This window comes from Vigna radiata, chromosome 9, assembly GCF_000741045.1.
Source record: "Vigna radiata var. radiata cultivar VC1973A chromosome 9, Vradiata_ver6, whole genome shotgun sequence".
Lineage (NCBI taxonomy): Eukaryota > Viridiplantae > Streptophyta > Magnoliopsida > Fabales > Fabaceae > Vigna > Vigna radiata.
The window spans coordinates 3608304-3631339 of NC_028359.1; the positions used below are offsets into that span (position 1 = coordinate 3608304).

The 23036-nt window shown below is 33.2% G+C and overlaps 1 protein-coding gene across 1 annotated transcript; it reads right to left on the bottom strand.

The window, feature by feature from the left end:
* Positions 1-450: 450 nt before the first annotated feature.
* Positions 451-1279, bottom strand: LOC106773664 (pathogenesis-related protein 2-like). The gene is made up of 2 exons (XM_014660396.2): positions 1036-1279; positions 451-945 (listed from the first exon to the last, which is right to left on the bottom strand). The coding sequence occupies exons 1-2, from the start codon at positions 1214-1216 to the stop codon at positions 659-661; spliced, it is 468 nt and encodes a 155-aa protein (XP_014515882.1). The 5' UTR covers positions 1217-1279; the 3' UTR covers positions 451-658.
* Between the last annotated feature and the right edge of the window lie 21757 nt (positions 1280-23036).

Below are 23036 nucleotides of genomic sequence, written 5' to 3' on the forward strand. Positions count from 1 at the left end.
CTGTTTGGGGTTTGGATTCTAAGTCTTGTGTTTTTATCTTAGGTTGTTTTACGGTTATTAACTCATTTTAATGTTATTTAATTAAACTTCAAAATATGAAATCATTTGTTCATATAGACAATTTTGTCTTTAACAATCTCTTCCTTGTTTTGATCTTTAATAAATACACATTTAAGCGATATATTATTTTTTAGTTTAGCTTTTAGTTTTAGTATTGTGTGTTTTATATTTTTCTGTTTTTATTTTTTGCATGTTCTCAGTGGACACAGTAAAAAAAAACGTGTAAAAAAAACATGTGTAAAAAGCTAATAAAGGAGTATTGCAAATAAACGAGTAAACAAGAATAATAAACGAGTAAGGCATAATTTAGTTAAATTTGTTTTTTCGTTTACAAAGCAGTCAAATGCATCAACTTTCTTCTCATCCAATTCGTTCTTTAAGATAAACAAGAAGTTCAAACTTATATGTATGCATTCCTTTATTATAATTTATGGATGAAGTGAGATACAAAGATATCAGCTCTCACCGTCTGAGGCTAAAACAAAAAAGAAAAACACACGTACATTATAAACCAACTTAACTTAAAGCATTTACTCCTCACAATAAATCTCAGTATGTATGTAATATCACAAGGTCCTTGCTGATAACTTAGATGAATTCAAGCATTGGCCAAAAGGTAAGCCTCAATGACTTTGAAAAGAGCATCACTCTTGGCTTTACCAGCTTTGAGCTCATCTTCATTGGGTGAAGCATCTCCTTTGCTATGATACTTTATGCTCAGCTTTACGACTGAGCCTCCGTTGGGGCCATCACTCAGTATGGTGTCGATGGTAATCTTTTCTGCAGTGTTTGGCAAAGCAGCACCTCCAACTATGCTGTAGCTGTATCCCAAGTTAGCCTCGTCTATTCCTTCTATTTTGTGCAACACAAACTTTGTCTCGCCATCTGCTCATTCGTTCACCACATTCACATATTAAATCATTTCATTTTATATGTAAACATAGAAAATGTAAAGAAAATGAAGAAAGAAAGTACCCTCAAGGAAAGAGATCTTCTTGATGGTTCCGGGGCCACCGTTGCCCTCAACGATTTCAACACTCTTGAAGGAATCAACAGCCTTTGGGACGATGTTGTCGGCGTCTTTGACAAGAGCCTTGTAAAGGGTAGCAGGAGCCACGGGAGAAGTGGTTTGGTCCTCGAATGTGAAAACAGCCATGATCAATATTCTAAATGAGATTGAAGAAGATGTTTGTTGTTGTACTGTTTTCTGTTCTGTTGTGTGTGTGGCTCTTAGGGAGATAAATGGCATGTATTTATAAGAAAGCAATAGCAGTCACTGCTTGAACCAACTCATTAGTTTAATGGTTTCTTTTAATTCTTTATAGCAACTTTTGTAAGTAGTTTAATCTTAAGTCATAAGTCATGAAATGATATTTCTTTTAAACAACCTAAATCTTTATGTTTTTAAATACTTCAGAAATATAAAAAATTATGATTGTTTTTTTTCATTTTTGATGCTGTCTGTCTTTCCCCTATTTCAGTAATTTTGTATTCTTTTAACTTTTTTTTCCTCTTTTATAATCTGTGTAATATTTTTTAATCTATTTTTCTTTATTTAATTTTAAATAAGATTGTATTTATTTGTTTGTCAAGTGCTGTGGTGTTGAATCATTCAAATTCAAAGAAGAAGTTTCTTCCAAAAAGAAATTAATAAAAAGGTTAAATGGCAGACACATTACGTTCAACCATGGCGACGCATGTGTACTGTATAGGCAGAAATCAATAATTTTGTTATATTAAATAAATCTTATTTTAGTTTGCGCTTTAAATAAACAAATGTTTAGATTTATAATAAATAATTTTGAATCATAAATTTCATTTAGGAATAATTATAAATAAAAAAACTAAATTGATTTTTATCTTAAAAGTTTTTTAAATAATGATTTTAAGCTTTATTGTAATTTGATACATTAATTAATCATTTATATATTTAATGAAATAATTACGTAAATATTATAAATATTAATGATGAATTTGTTTTTAATAATGAAATTTTTACATCAAAATCATACATGGCTGAGTAAAAAATGTGTTAAATATGTTTTTAGTCTCTCAATTATCAATTGATTTTGATTTTAGTCCCTTTTTTAAAATAACATTTTAGTCCTCCTTTTTGAGAAAACTTTGATTTTAGTCCTCCGAAATTAACATACTTAAAATTACGCTGACACAAAGTCAATTGTTCTTGCTTCTCTCTGCCCTCTCCCTCCATCTCCTTCCTTCCTTCCATCATCGTCTATGCAGATGAGCAAAACGGTTTTGGGATTGGGGATTCATTTTAGATTCATCTTGTGTCCTATAGTGAGCACTCGAACTATGATGAGCTCAGGGAGTATGTGAAGTTTTTAAAGCCAAAGCGGGTTGTTCCGACTGTGGGTTTGGATGTTGAGAAGAGTGACAGTAAACATGTTAACAGAATTAGGAAGCACTTTGCCGGGTTGGTCGNTGAGACTGCTAACAAGCATGAGTTTNTAAGGGNTTTTTGNCGTGGCCTTGGNGAAGTGGGTTTCAAGGCTGAGAAGGGTGTTAGTGATGTTNTGGAACNAGNTCAAGGNATGGGCAAGGAAGTCATTCCATTGGAGGAGGTAGAAGGTGATAAGAGTNTTGATCCAGGTATGGCTGTGGGTTTGCATTCTTTTGTGGGAGATACTTGTACAGAAGATCCTACTTTGCTGACTGATGAAGAAAAAGAGAAAATAATTCGAGAACTTAGTTGTAGTTTGCCCACGTGGGTCACCCGAGACTAGATGCTGGATATGATCAGCATCTCTAGGAGCAATGTCGTTGAAGTTGTTTCTAATTTCTATGAACGTGAAACTGAATTTCATGAACAAGTGGTTTCCTATCAAACTCCTGTTTCAACATCCAAGTGNTGCACATTAAATGACACTGATTCATNTGCAAAACCTAGCCTTAATNATGCAAACNACACTAGCAAAAATATTAACATTTTTCCTAGTCAAGATTNTNAATCAACTATCCTGAGGCATAAAGTACCTAGTCCCGTNTCTCCTGCCAAAAGGAAGAGAAGTAGTGACAGTAAGCCNAACAAAAAAGGCAAAGTCAAAGCAAAATCCGAACCANGTGATTCAAAGCANTCCACACTTACAAGATTNTTCAAGAAAGTAATACCTNAGATTCCTGGTGGTACTCAATCTGATAATTCTNAACCAAANCTTGAACAAAGCTNTGAAGTTGAAGACTTGTTGCCAACTGATGTTGGACAAATTTACAAGGATGAAATTGAANAATTTTTGCAGATAATAAATGGGAATGAGTCATTAAAGAACCATGCCATGACTATAATTAAGAAGACAAAAGGAGATGTCAATAAAGCACTGGATATATATTACTGTAATTCTGGAAATCTTAGCGAAAATGAATTATCAATTCAAGAGTAGAGCAAAACTGATTGATGAGGCTTTGTTTGTGTGGGAATTCGGGATCCTATGACGCCGCCACCACACAACTACAAATGAATGTTTTGATGGGTCTTGCTCGCGTCTACCTCCACCTGTAATCTCCGCCCCCAATTTCAATTCACCAACCCCACTCCCTCCTTTCAATACCCCATACCCCACCAACCATTCCGGTTACAAATCCAAACCCTCCTCCTCCTTTCGGCACCAACCCATCTTCGTTGTCACCGTCAATGTAGCAATCGTCAGGCCGAACGGTGCCTCCGGTGAGTTCCCCTCCTTCCTTCGCCACCACGCAGCTTCTGTCTCCCCCACTGACACCGTCTTTGTCGAGATCGACGATCATCCCAAACCTGTCCCTACTCCTCCCATCATTTTTGGGTTGTTGTGTTTTCTGATATGAGGATCTTGGTTTTTTGGGGTTTGGACTGCTGCGTTTTCTTGGAGGATGATGGCGGCCTCACAATGATGAAGGGAGAGTGGTGGCAGAGAGATTGAACTCGTAATGGCATTGCTCGCGTTGGGTGGTGGTGTGATGAGGTTGCTTGTGTCTGAGTGTTGATGGTGGAGGTGCGTGATGGAGGATGGTGGCGGCTAGGGTTTCTGCGGCGGCGACATGGTGGTTTGCCGGTGGCATTGACAACGGAAAAGATTGACATGGCAGAAAAGCTGAGAAGATTGAGTCAATGTCAGAAAAAAAAGATGGCATGGCATAACACCGTTAGCCACATCAGTTGGTTTTTAACGGTGTTAGTTTTGGAGGACTAAAATTAAAGTTTCCTTAAGGAAGAAGAGTAAAATGTATCTTACTTTGAAAGAGAAACTAAAACCAAAACCACTTGATAATATAGGAGTTAAAAACATATTTAACTCTTAAAAAATCATGACATCATTTGTAAATGCGTACTAAAAATTAGATTAACAAAGCCATAGAAAAATTGATAGTAAAAAATACATTTATTATAAAACACATGAAGGATGAATTTTAGAATTTTAAAAGGTTCTTTTAGAATATTAATTTAAAATAAAAAATAATTAGTAAAAATGTGTATTGTATAAAATTAGAAAAGCAATATTTGTTTACAAAAAGTTAAAATATTTAGTATAATATTGAATTCTGTAATGAGTAACTGGTTATTAAAAACTGAAAGTCCAATTTCTCCCACAACATCTACGAAACATTGTTTTCAAAAGAAAAAAACGTCTAGAAGGCGTCTAAAAAAAGCACCCCGTTTGTGATTTGTGAAGAGAAAAGAAAACACCATTTGAAACATAAAAGAGTAGATTTGTCACTCATTTGAACTACCTTGTAACCTTGATATGTGATATTTCTAAGGTCTTGTTCACTTGAGTGGATTTGAGGGAGAGTGATTGAAAGGATTTGAAGGTAATTTTCTTTTTTGTTTATTTGAATAGATTTGGAGGTAAGTGAGAGTATGGAAGTAAAATTTGTGAGAATTAGTGTAGGATTTAATTTATGTGACAGATTAAAAAAATTTACTTCCAAATTCACTCTCACTTAGTTCCAAATCTATTTAAATAAACAACAACAAAAATTATCATCAAATCTTCTTAATTATTCTCTCCCGAATCCACTTAAATGAACAAGGCCTAAAGGACTATGATATGTTAACAACCTTTTTAAATAACATTTTAACTATAGACTATGTGTCTTTATTTTATTGGTCTGTATATTTGAAACAGACCAATTAAAAACTACCACATATACAATTGTAAAAAAGTTGTGAAAAAACGTTAAAAAAACATTTTCCATTTTTGAGATGGTTGGTTTAAGAATCCGAATTGGTAGTGTTGAATTGATATTTCCGTTAAATTTCATGTGTGATTGGGGGTTTCGTATTATAAGTGCTTTATGTATTGCTAAGTTTAGTTCAAATGGTAATAGAGAATACATTTTTATCTTGGTAATTTTGGTTTTTATCTATGAGAATGAAGAAAAACACCTGTAAACCTAGGAAACAGATTCACCAATGTGTCATGAGTTGTGTATTATGCACTCTCGTTGGGTGATCCACCCGCTCTTTAGTACCAAAATTGAGCTTGGTAGAGAGACAAGGGAGATTTTCTCTCTGTTATCAAACCGCGAGTTTGTGATTCCTATTTTCAATTATTTCGAGAAAATTGATATTTCCATTTCATTAATGGTTGGATTGAGTTAAAAATTTTACAGCGATTCTAATCATATGAATATTTAATTTGATTGTTGGAATCTTTTATTAGAAATATATGGATAGAAAATACATATAACAAATGGAAACATGGTAATTGAATCTTATGTTAATGTGATAAAAAATGAATAATGAATTATTAAGATGTAATTTAAAATAACTAAATGGGTTAATTATTAACAATGTATGATCTGAATATTTAGCATGATTCCGTACTAAAATCAGTATTAATTTGCAATTACGAGCTTCAAATGCTCAAAACTTAGTTTTCTGATTCATACGAGAGGAATGGAGAAGAAACATTTGAACAATGAAAATTTGCATAAAATGTAAATCAAAAAACAAAACAATTAAACTCTAAAAAATGTTGATTACACGAATGCATCGAAGTATCAAATGCTAGCCAAGCTTACTGTAGTCATGGCAGCAAAGAGAAAAATCCAAGAACAATCCTATATAAGAAAGTTGTGAAAATGCAAAAGGGTGGGGAGGTGGTGCTTGATGGAATCAGCAATGGCTGTTGCATCCAGGGTAATGGTTACTTCATCCATGGTGACAAAAGAAGCATGGGAAGAGAAGGGTTTTGCTACGTTGGGTATAAATCTATTGCTTTGTCACCAAAAATGCAGAATGTGAAGCTTGTTACACTCCAAACACAAAAGATCTTACTAATAATGTCCATGGCGTCACACTTTCAATTTCTATATATCTTAAACACCTAATTTCATCCAGATAAATCAATAAAAAAATTAATAAAAAATAAAAGAATAATAATTAGTGATATAGATAAAGAAAATAAGAAAAATAAATAAATTTTCTTAAACTATATATAATTTTTAAACTTTAATTTAGCTAGAACAAGAGTTTTCTACATATTTTCACCCCTTTTTTGCTTTTCATTTTGAAATATTAATTTTTAGATAAAGGTATGTTTTTAATATGGTAATAATTTGAATTAATATTATGTCAACTAATTTGAATTAATTTGAATTAATATAAGCAATATTTCTGATGATAATTACAAATAATATCTTGGTATTATACTATAATTTGTTGCGTCATTTTCTTTTAAGAAGAGAAAAATATGATTCTAAAAATTGATAAAGTTTCTGACCATAATTATTATAATCAATGTCTTAGATATTATTTTATTTGTTTCTTCCTTTTTGTGAAATATATTACAATCAAGACCATTTGTTTCCCTATTTTGTTCATTCCCAATTAATTCACAATTAAAGCAAGATTACCATAATATTACATATATATATATATATATAGGCATCCTATCAATGAAAAAAGGAGACAAAATAGTGAGAGTCACCCAGAAATAATAGGAGGAAGGAAAGTATAGAAGAGAATAAGTTCTCACATCAAAGGGACTCTGTCAATAATAATTACTAAGGAAGAAATAGTTGGAATACCGAAAGCTGAGAAGTTATGTCACCTCTACTTTTTTTTCTTTTGATTTGGGTATTATATTATATTCTACGCATTTTTCTTTTACACTTAACTTTCACAATGTTTTTGAGGGCATTATTTTTACTACTCACAAATATCTTGTTTTAAATCATGAAAAGAAGGTCTTTCCTCTTTTTCACAGTGCTTTGATCCATCGCTAGTGCTATCAAAATGGGTTGTAACCTGTGGGCCAATCCCACCATGGGTTTGAGCTAAGTTGGGTTTGAAAAAATATAATTTTTTTTATGTGGGCTAGTTTTCAATCTGGCTCCCTTAGAACCCAACTTACCAGGTTGAACCCGTGATGAGCTGAGTTAGCTTATCAACCCACCTAATTTAATTTAATTATTTATATTTTGTGTTTCAATATTATTAGTTAGTAATTTTTTTATTATATTGTAGATGGTGATAAAGAAGAAATGTTTCAAGAGAGAAAAATATTATAGATTTATCTATTCAAGACTTTAATATTATAAATGGACATGTGATATAAAAATTATCAATATTAAAAACTTATTGGCTTGCCTTTTCTACATGTTTTTGGATTATGCTTGTTTTGTATGGTATTTTTTTTTTTATTTTAAATTGTCTTTGGAGTTTAACATCATTTTAGTGTAATGTTTATTTAGATTTGAATTAAAAAAAATGTAACTTTTTAATTTTAAAAAAAACTTATAATTAAATGAGTCGGTGAGCCAACCTGTTTAACCCACCAACTTGTGGTGGATCGAACCGGGTTCAAATTTTTTCAGCTTGTTAATAAGTGAACCAACTTAGGTTGGCTCACTAAGTGACTAAATCATGGTGAGTCGGGCCAGGTCGAGTCAGGCTACTCGTTTTGACCGCTCTATCCATCGCATCACGTGATATCTATTTTCAAATTTCCTTTAAAAAAATTAAATTAACAATTCTAAAAAATAAAAAATATTTTCTTATTATGTATTTTCTTATTTTAAAAAATAATAAATCATAAAATAAAAGATAAAAATGCTTTCACATTTATAAATGTACGAGTACTAGTATGATCGTTTATATCGTCCTAGTCTTTAATTCTTTTTCTAAATAATTAAATATTGTCTTAAAAGAGATATAAATACTCGTATAATCGTTCGCGTCGGCTTAGTACTTGTTTCTTTTTCTCCATTTCTAAAATACCAAAAAAATTACAAAAATCTTCAAAACGAAAATATCAACATTGCTAAACAAATTTATGTAACCATGTTTTCTCATCTGAATAAGAATATGAGCAAGGTAATTTTTGGTCGGATCCATAAGAAAAAGTATTTTTTTTCATTATAGTATTATTTTTGAGAAAAATTAAATATTTAGTAAAACCACATCAACTTTGTAAAAATTATTCAAAGGTGTTGTTTTTGAACAAGCATGGTAGGAGCTAATACCTTTGTTATACATAACTGATCTCGAACCTAAAATCCAATTTTTGTAAACTATATCTTATTTTATGATTTTTCAAAAAATTTTCAGTGTCGACTTCCAAAACATTTTTTCTTAATTGTTTTTATTCATTATCCCATCATAATCTTGATTGCGACACAGTTATATTTAAAATCTATTTTAAAGGTACATTTTTTATGATGTTTCATCCAAAAGTTAAACAACTTAAAATGAATTATTAATAATATTTATCGTAATCCATCTCAAATATCAACATAAGATGAAATATGTGAGTTTAATAAGAAAGCACATCTGCTAACAAAAGAAAATAAGTTTAACTTCATGCAACTGATATTAAAAGAGCATTACATACAACTTGAAAAACATTTCTAGAAAAATAAATCCGTCTACATTTGAAAACTCCATTTATAAAACAACGTAATATGTAAGAAAACAATGAAAATCTATTTCACATGAAATTGATTATCACCGACTAACATGTTTATATAAAATAAACAAGAATTAACAAAGAATATAGATTTATTTTCAGTGATAACAACTGAATCCCATTTGTTAAGCACTAAAATATTTAAACACATTAAAGTAGAATATGTTTTCCTACTCTTTTAATGAATAAGGTGGAATCAACTTTACCTCGATTAAATATATTTTCTAACAGAAAAATGCTAAATCTTTCATACCAAAATTTAGGTGTTTGTTTAAGTCTATAAAGAACTTTCTTTAATTTAAAAATGTGATATAGTTTAAATCTCATAATAGATGCATAAGGAAAAAGTAGGCGCATTGCCTCTAACTTGGCAATAGGAGCATATGTTTCATCATAATCAATACCTTCTTCTTTACTATAGCCTTGTGCAATAAACCTAGCTTTGTTCTTGGTTATGTTTCTATCTTCATCTAGTTTGTTTCTAAACACCCATTTTTTTCCTATCACTTGCTGAATGTCTTTTCTAGGGATTAATTCCCACACTTGATTCCTTTTAAGCTGGTTGAGTTCTTCTTGCATTGTTATACACCATTGATCATCTTAAAGAGCTTAATACACATTCTTAGGTTCAAACTATGAAACAAAAGCCACAATCATGCAAGAATTTGCTAAGTTTCTTTGAGTAATTACCTCTTTTGAGACATCTACAATAACAATGTCTAGTGATAATCCTTGGGGTTGTTGCCATGTCTTTGTTAAATCTTTAGGTTGATGATTATTTATCTTTTTGTCTACTGTCTTTTGCAAGTCTTCTTCTTCACCTGCATCTAAATTGTTTTGACTCAATAAGTCCACAATTTCATCAAAGACAACATGCATAGATTCTTCTATTTCAAATGTTTTTTCGATTAAAAACTCTGTAAGCTTTGCTTGTAAGAGAATATCCTAGAAATATAGCTTCATTGGATTTAAAATCAAATCTTCCCAAATTTTGCTTTCCATTATTCAAAACAAAACATTTACATCCAAATATTTTTAATGGAAACATTAGGCTTTCTTCCTTTAAACAATTAATAAGGAGTACATTTTAAAATAGGTCTAATAAACATTATATTTAAAACATAACATGCAATATTGGTAACGATTGAAAATACTGTTATCTGTGATATAATTCTGATACTAAATGCACCCTTTTCTACTTAGAAACTTGCTTGAAATCATGTTTTTCTATTAAGTTGTGTGAATAAGAGAGTTGAGGTTGAACTTGATGATTTTATGACTAAGTTCCTTTGTTTTGGCAGGAAATGAGATAATATGGAAAGCAGAGCTGAAGTGCCAAGGAGATGAAGCTCAAACAGGCTTAGAAAAGCACCAGAATGGAGGAACACACGAAGCTTGAGCGCCCTTTTAGGAGCCCTTAGCGCCAAAAGGTGCCGCACACCACTTGGGTGCCCTTTTTGAGGTGCTGAGCGCCACTTTTCCTTAATAACCATGCCTTCTTGCCCTCTGAGTGAAGTTGAGCGTCAATTTTGAGTATCGCACAAGTGTTGAGCGCTAGTGACATGGGCCTAGGCCTTATTTTTGTTTTGATTTCGCTTTATTTAAAGGACCCATACGTCCTAGGTTTTGCATCTTTGGCAAAGGAGGCGCAATAACACACTATTCCACTCTCTGAAGGCGGATTTAGATGCGGGAGCTTCCATCTTCAACTTTTAGGGTTTTCCTATCTCATTCTTCTCCATTGTTCATCTAGATTCACCATGTCTTCAACTTTTAGGGGGATGATGTAACCTTGTGAATTCTCATGTGTTTGAATTGATTCTTAATAATATATGCTTCTTTTTTTAATTGTTACGGTAATTCTTCTGTTTCAACGCTTGTTTTGTTTAACTCATTCATAGCATGATGTATGAATTGCATGAGTGTCAGGAGTTTCCTTACAATTCAGGTTCTTGTAGAATTATTCCCATGAGCAGTACTTCTCAAGGATGGGGGTATGAGACTTGGTCGTCTTAAGCTCTTAATCTTTAGAATTAATTACTAGGGATGCTAGGAATCGTAGGAACTAGTAATTAAGGATAGGCTTTCTTCACCGAGGGATCGGGTTTTGAGTAATTTAGTGAGTGATGTTAACATTAATGCATGAAGAAGAATTCTTATATATACATGAGAGTAAACTTGGTGAAATCTAACCCCAACAACATATTCATCTCATAATACAAACAACATCAGTTCATTTGTGTGCTTCTCTTCAATTGATCCAAACTGCATTCATATTTAATTTTCTGCAACTGCATTTGAAACCAATGATCTCATTCTTTTTAAGTCTTAATTAATCAGGTTATCACACGACTGTCTTGTGTCGAGAGTCTCTCAGGTCACAATACTTGGTCTTACCATTTTATATTACTTGTACGATCCGGTACACTTGCCGGTGACTCAACAAGTACTCACAACATCAGCCCAAAAATGTTTTGGAATTTTTTATTCATTTAATAAAGTTCTAACAAATTCTTCTAAAGATCTATTCTTTCTTTCTAGTACTCCATTTTGTTATACAGTTCTAGGCATAGAAAAGTTATGAGAAATTCCATTTTCTTCACAAAAATTTTCAAAAGATTCATTTTGAAATTTCCCTCCATGATCACTTCGAATAAATTTTATTTTTAACTCTTTCTCATTTTGAACTTGTTTTGCAAAATTTATAAATACTTTGATATTTTCACTTTTTTAGAGTAATAAAGAATGTCCATGTATACCTTGAATAATAATCTACTATAATTAAAGCATAATAGTTTCCACCAAAACTTTTTATCCTTGAAGGACCAAATAAATCCATGTGCAAGAATTCTAAGGGTTTTTCGTAGAAACAATATTTTTTGAATGAAAAGATGATTTAACTGTTTACCTTTTTGACATGCAACACATAATTTGTCCTTTATAAATTTTAGTTTTGGTAGATCAATTACTAAATCTTTATATATAAGCTTATTCAATTGTTGCATATGAATATGAGTAGCTCTCTTATGCCACAACCATGGATTTTCTTTTTTTACTACTAAACATGAAATATTTTTATTAGATGCATTTCCTAAATCAATTAAATAAATATTTATATGTCTAATACCTTTCAAAGAAACTTCAAAAGAATCCTTTTCATGGATAGCGCAATAATTTTGTTCAAAGGTTAACTTGAGACCTTTAACACATAGTTGGCTTATAATTGTGCTTTAATCCTTCTACAAACAATACATCATTTATCATCAAGGTGTTTTCACTTCCAATATCTCCTATACCAAGGATCTTTCCCTTGTTATTATCACCATATGTAACATAACCTTGTTCCTTTCTTCTGGAAGTTTGTAAATTTCTTTTTATCTCTTGTCATGTGTCTTGAACAACCACTATCAAGATATCACATGAACTTGCTGGATTTTGAACTATGCAGAATAAAAAGAACAAGCTATTTTAGTACCCAAAAATTTTGTATGGATTCTGAGTTGGATAGAAAAATATTTTGAATTATCTTATAACCCAAGTAAATCTTCCGTAAGGAACACCATAATGTTTTATTTTACATTTATTTAAGGTATAATCTTTTTCATGTAATAAAAACAAGTAAAAATATTTTGGTTCCTATAAGTAGTTCCTTCTTCTATCCGAACTCTACAAGTTCTTTCATTTTTATTTTTATAATTATAATGAGGAATATACTTATTTTTTACAACACTTTTATTTACGCAAGAAAATACATTCATCACTAATGGTATATTTTCTTTTTTCATAATCTAAAATTTTATTTTTTAAATTCTTATATTCTTCAAGAATATTTTCAAATTTTAGATTTAATTCTTTAAAATTGTTTTTCAATTTCTTGTGAGCAATATCTAATTTTTCAAATTCAAATAATAATTCTTTGTAAGTACCAAGCAATTTATTATCACTATAATTAGAACCTTCATAATCGCTAAAGGAACTTACTTGGCTTTTAGATATATTGTCATGTGCCATTAAACAAATATTAGATTGCTCATCAGAACCACTTGAACTTGATGTTGATTCATTATCATTATCCCAAGCAATGTAGGCTTTCTTTTTCTTGAAGAACTTCTTTGTACGTATTTCTTTCTTCACCCTTCTTTGAATTTGGGCAATTAGATTTTATATGTCCTTTTACTCTACAACCATAACAATGGTAGTTTGAGGGGGATTCTTGATTTTCCTTCCTCCCTCTTTTAAATCTTCTCTTTTGTTTGGACTTCATGAACTTACTTAGCTTTTTGATGATGAGACCCATATTTTCTTCATATTTATCAAAGTTCTCATCCTTTTTAGCATTCTTTCCTTTATCAATCTCGAATTTGAAGGCTAACGTCCTTTTCTTTCCTTTTTCTTCATCCTCATTTAATCTTTTGAGATCAAGTTCATGTTCTCTCAACTTACCGAATAATGGCGTCATAGACATGGTGTTGAGATTTTGTTACTCACTTATTGCAGTCATCTTGGGGTGCCAAGTCCTATCCAAAGATTTAAGAACTTTGGTATTTAACTCATCATTTTAAAATTACTTACCTAACCCAATGAGATGATTCACAATATGAGTGAAACGCTTTTGAACATCAATGATTATTTCTCCCTGCTTCATGCGGAACATCTCATATTCTTGGATTAAGGTATTCCTTCTTACTTTTCTCACTTCATTTGTGCCTTTGTGAGTGATACTTGGTATCTCCCACATATCTTGAGTAGTCGTACATATAGAGATCTTGTAAACTCATCAAAAGTTAAGGCATATGATATGATATTTCGAGCCTTTACATCTTGTTGCTTTCTCCTTCTATCGTTAGTGTTCCACTGGTCACAGGGTTTTAGTTCTTGCAAATTGTTAATAAAAATAGTAGGAACAAAAGGACCATTTGTGACAATTTCCCAAATCTCATTATCAACAGATTCCATAAAAATTTGCATTCTAACTTCCCAGAAAACATATTTTTCACTAGTAAATAAAGAAGGTCTATTGATAGAGGCACCCTCAACAAAGGTATGATGTTGCCCCATCATTTGAATTACTATCAAAGCAAGCTTTGATACCAATTATCATAGTGGTGTAGAAGAATGATTAGCGTGAACAATAAACCAAGAGAGGGTGAAATAGTTTCTTATCGAAAATGTGTGTCGTTAATAATTTTCTCTTTATTTTAAAATCCTTAGCGAATAATCAAAACAATAAAAAGAGTAAGAAAGAGAGAAAATTGCACAAATAATTTTATACTGGTTCAGTTCATAAGGATCTTACGTCCAGTTGCTAATCCTAAAAGGAGTTTAACGTTCCACTATCACAAAACCAATAAACTAATACAATCACACAGAAAAACAAGTTTAAGATTTAGAAACACCTCTCTTATTACCATAAGAGATGAAACGCACTTTCCTTGAAGGCCACAAGGGATGAACATCTCCTCTGAATGCTTGACAAAGGAGGAACGCTTTCTTTGAATCTTCACAAAGGATGACAGGCTTCACTCAGCAACAACAACAACAACACTCAATCACAATCCAATGAAATTTCTCACTCTATACTAACACCAAGTTCTCAAAGTCATAGCATAAGGGTTATACAAACCCTAAATCACATTTATCACAACTCAAAAGAAATCAGATAAGTTTCGTGTCTTAGAATGAGAGTCTAAAACCAATATATAAATATCTCACTCAAGGACACCTTCAACAACTTGGTGTCAGTTTTTTCTCACATGATGGTAATCGATTATGCATTTAATGAATGCACAACGGCAAAAACCATGCCTAAAAACTCGAACTGTTAGTCGTCATAATCGATTATGGTAAGTTATAATCGATTATGAATATGGATAATCGATTATCATGCACTAGTAATCTATTATTCCAGAGACAAAATGAGTTTTTAGCAATCTTTGGAAACCTCTATGTGATAATCGATTCTCTTAAGTAGTTAATCGATTATCTTAAGTAGCTAATTGATTATTGCAGAGCTTTTTGACTCCAAAACAAATTTAAAAGTAAACAATACATGGAATCATACAACATATAGAGACCTATACATAACTCTACTTATTACAAAAGCTTTAACACATAAAACAAGTCTTCATGAAGGTCTTCTTGTAACTTGAGCACTTGAGACTTGATTTGGGCATCATCAAAACTTCTATGTTCATGATTTTGCTAACACAATCCATCTACTATAATGAGTAACATGATGACGGAACTCTAAATAAGATAACATTTTTTATACAAGTTGTAATTATAATTGATATAGAAAATAGGTGTGGTGGCCTTTTTGTAATAAATTAAAAAGAAAATTATACTGCTTCTAATTATAACCGGTATAGAAAGTAGATGTAGTGACATTTTTGTACTAAAAAAAAATTATATTAGTTCTAATTATAATCCATATATAGAGTAGATTTGACATTTTTGTAATAAAGATAAAAATTTTCTATATTAATTTTGGTTATAATAGATATAAAAGGTAATTTTTTTTAATTTTTTATTTATAAACGCAGAGGTTCTCAAAACATTTGTTCTCGTTCATAATATCTTCTTGAACACATTCTCTCTCAATCTCTCTATAATGGGGAATTTATTTCAAACAGAATGCAATAGTATCTCTATAAATTTGTTTACAACTAGAACAAGAATTTAAAAAATATTAGAATTGAAAAATTCGAAAGCTCCTCGATCGAGAATTCCCCAAGTGTATGTTTCTACCTGAGAAGAAGAATAAGAGATGAAAAGGGTAAATGGGAGATTCAGTTTCAAACAGAGGGAGAGATGAAATCAGACTTTTGCAGAGGAAACATAAAAGAGATCATACCAAAGTCATGCCCTTCTCACCGAACAAAATCCTTTAATAGCACATTCTCTTTACATGCTCTCCTTTCTTTACACGTGTCCATTCTCCCAGTGTTTTCTTCCACGTGTTCCGTGCTAGCAGTAGCATTTCCTTCAACGTCTCTTTCACTTGTTACAATACCCTTCCCTTTATGAGTAACCTTGCCCTCAAGGTTGAAGTGAGGATAAGCTTGTTGAAACTCAGTAATATCCTGCCAAGTAGCTTCCTTAGGTGTAGTAGAGTGCCATTGAACCAACACTTGTTGGATGTCATTGGAATTACGCTAGATTACTCTTGTATCTAGCAATTTCATTGGACTTATAATAGGTCCAAACTCATTAGTGGTCAAAGGTAAGGGTAAATATGGTTGGGACTGATTTCCCACAAACTTTTTAAGCAAGGAAATGTGAAAAATAGGGTGAATTCTAGCTGTTTGAGGTAGCTTTAACTTGTAGGCTACTGTACCGATCTTCTCCACTACTTCAAAGGGACCAAAGAACCACATGCTTAGTTTCTGATTCTTTCTAAGGGCCACAAATTGTTTTCTGTACGGCTATAATTTCACTAACGTGAGATCACCAATTTGCAAGTTCAACTCTCTTCTTTTCTTATCAGCTTGAATTTTCATGTAATTTTGAGCTCTCATGAGGTTGTATTTGACCTGTTGTAGTAGTTTGTCCCTATTGCTGAGAGATTCTTGAATAGTAGGAGGATCTTTAGCATTAACTTCATAAGGAATAACTGATGGGTGTCGCGGCCCATACAAATTTGATTGCATATAAGGAATGCANTATAGACTAGGGAGTGACCCCTAGGTCGTCTCTCAAGGACCAACTGCGGTTCAGAATCAAGTCAAACACGAAGTGGGGGGGGGGGTTTGTGAAAGGTTTGCTTGGTGAATGCGGAAAAATTAAAATGAAATTAAAACAGTAAAAACGAAAATTCACGCTGGAACTAGGCAGCTCTGACCTTTGCTCAATGTTTTAAACATAACTTTTTCTACAGAGCTCTAAATGAAATGAGGTTTTTTTTTCCTGGAAAGTAGACTCAATTATCTTTCATTTGATATATAAAACGTAGCATTTGGACCTCTAGTCTGGTTGCAATTATTTTTTTAAAATCGAGTCCAGAGAGTGAAAATGCTAAACCAAATACTAGACTAAACAAATATCTAAACACAGTTAAAATTAAATTAAATGCAAAACTAATTTAAAGAAAGGAAAAACAACTAAACTACAATTCAAACTAATTTAAAGCTAAAGAAAATAAAAACATATTTTTTTTCTACCAATTTAAATGACACATGCACCTACTAAAGTAAATTAAATTGAAAATGGCCTAAAAATAACCTCTGCCGTGACCTCATTCTTTTCTCCCAGTTGTCTCTGTATCAGCCGTGACACCAATGCTTTTACAATTAAAATTAAGGTCTGTTGTGTGCTTTGAAATAAAAATATGTTAGCCACTGTAGCCCTTTGCCGTGACATGTGCACCATCAAGCAAAGTGACTAACAATGCTCTCCTTCAGCAATTAAATGCACACCTAATATAAACCTCTGCACATATGCCGCTGTCACGTCTTCAATCTCTACAGAAAATCACATCCCGAGGCCCCTTTCTAAAATAAAACAAGTGATGAGCTAATAGCACTACACCTGGACCGTGGCTTTTAACAATTGCAATAGATTAAAAGTGTGCTCTCCAATCTCATTGAATCAGCTTTTATCTCAAATCAATGAAAAACGTGTGCTTCTTCCAAGGTCATCAAATTAAAAGCTAAAAATAAAATTCCCAAAGCCGAGGGATACTAAATCAGCACTTGCAAAGAAAGAAAGAAAAATTTGTTTCTCCATTATACAATGGTAACAGCGTTTTTCAAAAAGAGCCAAAGAAAAGAAATATTGTTTCTTCATTCCCAGCAAAAAAAAAAACTAAAATAAAAAATGGTAGCTGCCCTCGGTGACAACACCTTTAACCTGTGGCCATGCTCCCAGCAAATTCCATGAAAAAAAAAACGTTGTTCCCAAGCTGCAAAGTGAATCTGCCGAGAGAGTGAGTGTCCTCCAAGTGTGACGGCTGCTGTCCAGAAACCTAGGATCAAGTGTCAACTTTTTAATGATAGGTGGGGTCCACCCTAAAAAAATAAAACCCTAGGAACACATCATGTTTTTTTTACAATTTGGGCTTTGCCTACACTACCAAAAACTAATCCAATTATTACAAAACTTCATTAACAAAATTTAAATTACTAAGCTAAGCTAGATTAATTCTAATTTGCCTTGTGGAAATTCTTCAATTGCTTGGTGCCCTTCCAAAAGTCCCAAAGTATAGTTCCAAAATTGCCCTGAAAATAGAAATATGAATAATTAAGCTCAAATAATTCAAATTAATTAAAATATGAATTATTGGTCTAATTAAGCCCAAATGGTGAAAATGACACAATAACTAAGAATTAAGCGCAAATCATCAACACAATTCGGCGCGAAAAACTAAGTTAATGGTACAAAATATCGACTCATCAATAACCACAGGGGGTTCCCGACCAAAAACAACTTTAAAAGGACTCATTTTTATACTGTGATGGTAAGAAGAGTTATACCAATATTGTGCCCACAGAAGCATATAATACCATAGCTTTGGATTCTCAAAAACATAGCACCGCAAATACATCTCCAGTGTCTTGTTAAGTATCTCAGTTTGGCCATCACTTTAAGGGTGATATGTCGAGCTCATTGCCAAAGTAGTGCCTTGAGCTTTAAAGAGGTGCTGCCAAAAAGAGCTCATAAAAATCCTATCTCGATCCGAAACAATGGTTCTAGGTAAATCATGAATCTTTTCCACATTAGTAATGAACGCTTCTGCCACTGTTTTACTGTTATACTCCGCTTTCAAAGGAATGAAATGCCCAAACTCAAAAAGTCTATCAATTACCACCATGATAGTAGAAAAACCGTGTGAAGGAGGTAGATTTGTAAATGAAATCCATAACTATGTCCTCCCAAATCTGTTGAGGTATTGGCAGTGGTTGTAATAATCCATACGGCAAAGCTTGATCCACTTTAGCTTGTTGGCAAATTTTGCTTGATATCTTCCTACATCTTTGGCCAATAAAACTGATTGCATATTCGGGCTATAGTCTTAGTAGTACCAGCATGACCCCTAACTTTAGAATCATGAAACTCCTGCAAAATTTGATTCTTCAAATTCATGTCTGTTGGGATCATTAATCGTCCACTTTTGAAGAGTATGCCATCTTTAACCACAAATTTTTGAGTAGGTAAAGTGCCTTGGGTATGCTGCAGCAATAACTTGCTCAAATCTGCATCCTCCTTTGTAATATTGGCAATTTGTTCCATCCATTTAAAATTTGACTCAGACCAAGCCAGCAAACAACTTCTAGACAAGGCATCAGCTGGGATGTTCTCTTTTCCAGGCTTATACTGTATAGTAAAATCATAGCCTAAAAACTTAGAAAGCCACTACTGCTGCTCGGGAGTTTGGAACTGCTGCTCAAGCAATTCTTTCAAGCTTTTCTGATATGTTTTAATGATGTACTTATGGCCCAGCAAGTAATGTGTAAACTTAGCCAAGGCCTTTGTGATGGCATAAAATTCTCTTCTATACATAGATTGTTTATGCATTCAAGGAGAAGGTTTCTTTGAAAAGTAAGCAATTGGATGTTGAGATTGGCTAAGAACAGCTCCAATTTCGGACCTCGAAGCATCAGTTTCCAAAACAAATGGCTCTTTAAAATTGGGAAGGGCAAGCACAGGAGTAGAGGTCAAAGCATCCTTCAACTTTTCAAATGCTAGAGATGCATTTTGAGTCCACTAGAATGATTCCTTTTTGAGCAAATCTGTTAAAGGTGCAGTTATTATGGCATAACCCTTAACAAATCTCCTATAGTAACCATAGAGGCCTAAAAATCCCTGCAACTGTTTGATTGTTGTTGGGAGAGGCCACTTTTTTACAGCCTTTAATTTAGCATTTTCCATAGCAACACCTATACCTGATAAGGTATGTCCCAAATAATCAATTTCCCTCACCCCAAATGAGCATTTTGAGAGTCTGGCGAATAATTGTTGCTGCTGAAGTGTTTTCAAGACTAATTCCAAATGATACAAGTGATCTTCCCATGTGGCACTAAACACCAAAATATCATCAAAAAAGACTAACACAGATTTCCTCAAATAAGCTTTGAAAATCTCATTTATTAGATTTTGGAAGGAAGTCGGGGCATTAGTTAAGCCAAATGGCATTACAAGCCATTCATAATGACCATGGTGGGTTCTGAAATCAGTTTTATATCTATCATCCGGATTCAACAAGATGTGGTGATAACCAGATCTTAAGTCTAGCTTTGAAAAGAAAATTGCTCCAAATAACTCATCACTAAGTTCATTCACCGTGGGAATGGGAAAATTATCTTTAATTGTAATTGCATTCAAGGCTCTATAATCTGTACATACTCTCCATGAGCCATCTTTCTTCTTGACCAAAATGATTGGAGAAGAAAATGGACTTTTTCTTAGTTGGATTATGCCTTCCTCAAGCATGTCTTGCACCAATTTTTCAATTTCAGCTTTTTGACTATGTGGATACCTGTATGGTTTAACCTTGACAGGTTGAGAGCCATCCATCAAAGGAATAGAATGATCCTGGAAACGAGGTGGTGGCAAGGATGTAGGAAAATCAAAAACTGAACTATAATTGCTTAACAGCAAGGCCAAATCTGGTGCCATATCCACAGGCAGGGCAAACATAAGGGACTGTGGGAGACTATCTTTGAGCATTTGCATACTAGAAATCTCAACAATAAAATCAGTATTGACCATTCTTCGGATGTGATGTAAATGCACTTGCATAGGTGAAGAATCAATAGTACCTTGTAGAGTTATAAATTTCCCTTCATCTAAAAACTTCAATTGTAAGGCATCATAATCCGCAATATGAGATCCAATAGTTTTTAACCAATTAGCTCCCAAAATCAAATCAGCACCGCAAATAGGTAGCAAAAACACAGGTAATTCAAATCTAACCCCTTGAACTTGAATATGCAAAGCTTCAATCAATCCTTCAGCTTTCATATAACTTTCATTACTCATCATAACTTTGAACAAAGGAGCTGGTTCAATGTCCAACTTAAGAAACTTAGCAACCCGTGGCTGTAAAAATTATCCGAACTGCCTTCATCTACTAATACTATGACTAACAAAGAATTAGTGTGAGCCACAAAACGAAAGGTGCCAACTCCTAAGCCTCCCCTCATAGCATTTAAAGACAAATGATGAGTATCTTCTAATCCATCATCACTAGTTGTATGAGTAACATATTGGAGATGTCAGTCTCATTATCATGATCAAAATCCTCCTCTTCAACTTGTAACATCAACAACTGTCTATTAGCACACTTATGATTGAAAGTAAACTTCTCATCACAGAAATAACAAACCTTTTTCTCTCCTCAATTGCATCTGTGCAAGGGTAATTTTTTCAACATTGGAATGGCGTATTGGTGGACTGGTAGATGTAGGAAGCAACGAAGGTAATGAGGGTTTCACAGTATTCTTTACTGCAGTAAGATTTGCACTGGTAGATGACAAAGGAGAATATTTATGATTATCTGTGGTAGAATGGTGAGCCACTATATCCCTTTTAATATCACGATTTAAACCACTTAAGAAACAATTTAACACAACGTCATCAGTAAGGCCCTTAGATCGATTAGCTAGAGCCATGAATTTTAGGTAGTACTCTGAAACTGTTCCTCATTGATATAGTTTGAACAATTATGCAGTGGGCGAGTCGAAAGGGGATGGTCTGAAATGGCTCTCCAAAGCTCTCGTTAAATCTGACCATGTGTGAACTACCACCATACGGTGCAACATTTGAAACCACGAGATCACATCCTTCTCAAAATGTATAGAAGCTATCTCAACTCTGTCTTGATCAGGAGTATAATGATAATTAAAAAAATGCTATGCTTCGAAAATCCATTCTAACACCGGCGTTGTGCCATCAAAGTGAGGAAAGCCCAAGGATATGTTGCGTACCGGCAATACAGAAGTAGAAGGAGTCACCAATAACGACGAACCAGTTGAGTTCGAAGCATCAATGTGCCGATTGTCTCCATGCGTCAACGAATCGAACAATTTCTGCAGTTGATCCATATGGTCGTTGTTTGTTGTTTGAAATTGAATGAGCAAATCACGATTGGCTTTATCACAATCTGATTGTTTCTCCATCCAATTCAAAATAGAAGTGAGCTGAGTTTGCATGTCTTTCATCCGAGTATTCTCAGTCATTGATGTCAGTGAAAATACCAATGTAATAAGGAATTTATTTCAAATAAAATGCAACAGTATCTCTGTAAATTTGTTTCAACTGGAACAAGAATTTAACAAATAACATAATTGAAAAATTCAAAAGTTCCTCAATCGAGAATTCCCCAAGTTTATGTTTCTACCTGAGAAGAAGAAGAGATAAAAAGAGTAAATGGAAGATTCGGTTTCAGAGAGGAGAGATGAATTAGATTTCTGCAGAGGAAACAGAAAAGAGATCATACCAACGTCATGCCTTTCTCACTGAACAAAATCCTTTAATAGTACATTCTCTTTACGTGTTTTCCTTTCTTTATGCGTGTCCATTCTCTCTGTGTTTTCTTCCACGTGTTCCATGCTAGCAGTAGCATTTCCCTCCACGTCTCTTTCACTTGTTACACGCTCCTTCTCGCCGACATTGCTACAGCTTGGTGGGGCATCTCTGGGATTTCGAACGTCTGAGAGCCGAGTGAAGTCATCTTCTTCTTTCCAATCGTGAACATAGGCATCATATTCTTCTTATTCTCTTTTTACTCTCCATCTTTATTCATTTATTATTGTTTGGTTGTTAGGTGATGTTATTCGGAGTGAGAGACAAGATAATGCAAGTGACAGTAGCATTCAACCATTATTTCAGGCAGGGTTTGATCAAGAGAATGCCCTAATGCAAATGGGGTTTCTTCCGTGTGTTCAACAACGATTACACTCACTGGATGATGTACGCAATTATAGTGGTGCGTTCTGAGCCAACGATTCTGAGTCAAAGAAACTGCTTCATTACACCAAACAACGATGCTGCGAAGGAAGTGACGCACATGGACTATGCAGTATTTTTTTAGAGCAATTTATTAGAGGATGTCTTTCACAATGTTTCACT

Excerpts from the sequence above, each read along its gene's own strand:
- LOC106773664 (XM_014660396.2), bottom strand. The coding sequence starts at position 1,216 with ATGGCTGTTTTCACATTCGAGGACCAAACCACTTCTCCCGTGGCTCCT. Across the intron at positions 946-1,035 it reads GAAGATCTCTTTCCTTGAGG|ATGGCGAGACAAAGTTTGTG; the intron begins GTACTTTCTTTC and ends ACGAATGAGCAG.